At 37.5% G+C, this 3364-nt stretch overlaps 1 protein-coding gene across 1 annotated transcript; it reads left to right on the top strand.

Annotated features, from left to right (window-relative positions):
• Window positions 1-353: 353 nt before the first annotated feature.
• Window positions 354-3023, top strand: LOC114034113 (chromodomain-helicase-DNA-binding protein 2-like). Its single transcript, XM_027849713.1, has 2 exons — window positions 354-449; window positions 2639-3023. The coding sequence occupies exons 1-2, from the start codon at window positions 417-419 to the stop codon at window positions 2891-2893; spliced, it is 288 nt and encodes a 95-aa protein (XP_027705514.1). The 5' UTR covers window positions 354-416; the 3' UTR covers window positions 2894-3023.
• Window positions 3024-3364: the final 341 nt, after the last annotated feature.

Genomic DNA, 3364 nt, shown 5'->3' with positions numbered 1-3364 from the left:
GCCATCTCTGTTTCTGGGGGCAGGTAGGGTTAAAGACTGCCCCCCCCTTTTCAGATAGGGAAATTGAAACAGAGAATATATGATTTGCTCAAGGTTGCTGAGTAATTGATAGGAATGGACACCAAGTCTCTTGACTTTCTAGTCCAACTCTGTCAGTGATGCTTTGTAAAGTTCAAATCACTTATACAAAATCCTGGAAGAATATTTCTATAACTGTGTGTACCAGTAGATCACACAACTCACAAACTCAGTAGTATGCTCTCTGTATGGCAGGGGTGGTGGAGGTAGGGGTGGGAGGAGGAGAAAAGACTGGTGCTTATTTTTATAATTCTGTTACTGTTTTTTTTAGGAACCTGTGGATTTTTGTATCCAAGTTCACAGAATTTGATGCTCGGAAACTACACAAATTATACAAAATGGCTCATAAGAAAAGATCTCAGGAGGAGGAGGTAAGATTCTTATTTAATCCTAATCTTAGAAAACAAAAAAAAAAAGCCCTAATCTTAGAAAACAAAAAAAAAAGCCTTTTGCAAGATGCCTTGATTTATTTTTCCCTGGAAAGACTGTGTTGTGTTTCACAATAATATATTGCCCTTCTCTTTCACCCTGCATAGGGGATCTGCAAAATTAAATATTATTAGCTGTAGTACAGCACACAGATCTAATTGTTGTTGTTCAGTCATTTTAGTCCTGTCCTAATCTTTGTGGCCCCATTTAGGGTTTTCTTGGCAAAGATACTAGAATAGTTTGCCATTTCCTTCTCCAGCTGATTTTACAGATGAGGAAGCTGATACAAACAGGATTAAGTGACTTGCCCAGGGTTACATAGCTAGTAAGTGTCTGAGACTAGCTTTGAACTCAGGTCTTCCTGATTCCAGGCCCAGTGCTCCATCCATTGTGCCACCTACCTGCCCCACTGGTCTAATGCAGGGGTGGAAAATGTGTGGCCTCGAGGCCGCATGTGGCCCTCTAAGTCCTCAAGTGCCGCCCTTTGACTGAATCCAAACTTCACAGAACAAATCCGCTTAATAAAAGGATTTGCTCTGTAAAACTTGGAGTTGGTCAAAAGGCTGCATCCATGGACCTAGAAGGCCACCCCACTCCTGGTCTAATGCAGTGTCAAGTGCATAAAAAAACAACAATCTTAAACCTCTACGAAGTGATTGTACCTCTTTAGCCATTATCCTGAAATAATCAAGTAGTCTTCTTACTTACATGTGATGTGTATGTGCACAGTGCCTAGCACAAAATATGCTTGACTAATTCTTGTTGACTTCACTTTTATAATAAACAAAAATTTTGAGATACTCAATTTGGTCAGAGTGTACATTTATTACCTGATGATCAGAGTCTAAGAAGGATAAAGCCTAAATACGTGTCTAAGAGAATATTTCCTATTATTCTCTGGGCTGTACTCAGTTCCCTTCTGCTTGTGCATAGGGTCCCTCTTACTCCATTATTTAGGAGACAGTATAGGTGTGGGTATGAAGAAGATTCCTCTGTTTTTCCTTTGTGGCAATGAAGAGAATTAAAATTGAATTGAAATAATTGCTCCTGCCAAAGGTATGTTCCTTGGAGAAACATGCCTATTTGTGGGGGGTAAGGTGATCTGCTGGATAAAGCCCAAGTAAGTAAAACCATTTAGTCAAGTCTTCTCAAAGGAAACACTAGCTATTTATTCAGCACTAAGTTAGGTATTGTAATCTACGGAGCACTGAAAAACAATATAACAAGTATTACATTTTGTAGTACAAATAAATATTATAGCAATTTTGAGGAAAGGAAAACTCATAGTGAACTAGAGTTGTCAAGGAAAGCTTCTTGGAGGGAGTAGGACTTTGGGTTATGTTACAGTGTTATCAGATTTAGAGCTAGAAGAGATCTTAGAGGTCAGCCACTTAGAGTACAGCCACAAAGATGAAAGAAGTTAAAGGAATTTCCCACAGTCACAAGAAAGTAAGTAGCAGAGCTGGGATTCAAACCCAGGTCTTCTGACTATAAATCCATTGCTCTTTCCAAAAAATAGCCATTCAAAACCAACTGCAATATTAATATACTTTGAAAAAAGGGGGATTTTAGTAATATAGACATCAAAAGTTGATGAAATAGACAATACAGAAAGTAATGAACTCATTACAATAGGTACTTATGAGTTTTAAAGTTCACTTTGTTAATTTACTTTGATAACTCTGAAAGGTAGAGAGAGGCAGGTTAGTTAGTTCCTGCTTGGTACACAGAGACTCTCTTTATTTTGCTTAGTTTAATAGGGATAGTAGTCCTTAGGATTTTAAATGGCTCTTAATGGTTTTTCTCTAACTTCCATAAGTTACCCAACCAATCTAAATGTAGGAATTCATGGATTTTTTCATCTGTTGTTATAGCAGATATGAACCATTGGAGTTATCCTTGCAGGAATGGATCAGAATTATGTTGGCGTATGTATTACTATTAGAGTGGCAGGTCTGACTTAAAATGAGGTATATGGGGTTTATACATTTCTTGCTACACCACAGTGTATAAATTACTTACATCATACTTATATGTATGATAATGAGTGGGCAAAATTCAATCAGACCAGTATAATTAAATCAATGCTCTCTCTTAATTCTTGAAGGTTTTCTATTTTATACCCTTTCAGGAGCAAAAGAAGAAAGACGACATGTCTGGCAGTAAAAAACCATTTCGTCCAGAACCTTCAGGCTCGAGCCGGGATTCTTTGATGTCTCAGTCTCATACACCTCACAACCTTCACCCTCAGAAGCTTCATTTGCCTCCTTCCCATGGACCACAGATGCATGGGCACCAGCGAGATAACTATGGTCACCCCAACAAGAGACATTTCAGCAATGCAGGTAGGTCCTTCAATATAGTTTTAGAACAGATGCCAAATTAAGAATTATTTCCATTCTTTAATGTCAGCAACTGAATCTTTGCTATACATTCTTCTACAGTGCTTTGAAAGTCAGAAAACTACTCCCTTATAAAGTTTTCACAGGAATTTGTTCCATAATAATTCTAGACATTACAGAGTTTTTCCTGATATTCAGTCGGTATCAGGTTCTTCATTAAATTTAGTTTTTGGAGCATCTGGAGGAATTTATCTGCTTACTAAGTGGATAAATTACTAATTTACTAAGGAAATGGGAATAGTCTGTTTCTTTCCTCTAAACTTTGTACTCATCACTCCCTTCCTTCTAGTACCCTTTCTTTTTTTTTACTAATTGGTAAATCCCTTTTATCTCCCCTAAGTGGTGAGCTCAAGAGGAAAGCCAAAGTGGCTTGATTTATTATGATGCTTAATGATACTACTACTACTATACTACTACTACTACTACTACTACTACTACTACTACTACTACTACTA

Source organism: Vombatus ursinus, unplaced genomic scaffold (genome assembly GCF_900497805.2).
Source record: "Vombatus ursinus unplaced genomic scaffold, bare-nosed wombat genome assembly UNPS02007993.1, whole genome shotgun sequence".
In the NCBI taxonomy this organism is placed as follows: domain Eukaryota; kingdom Metazoa; phylum Chordata; class Mammalia; order Diprotodontia; family Vombatidae; genus Vombatus; species Vombatus ursinus.
Note: the sequence above shows the minus strand (reverse complement) of the source record. Positions and strands in the feature narration are given on the sequence as shown.

Coding starts and splice junctions, on each gene's coding strand:
- LOC114034113 (XM_027849713.1), top strand. CDS start 417: ATGGCTCATAAGAAAAGATCTCAGGAGGAGGAG. Junction 450..2,638: donor AAAGATCTCAGGAGGAGGAG/GTAAGATTCTTA, acceptor ATACCCTTTCAG/GAGCAAAAGAAGAAAGACGA.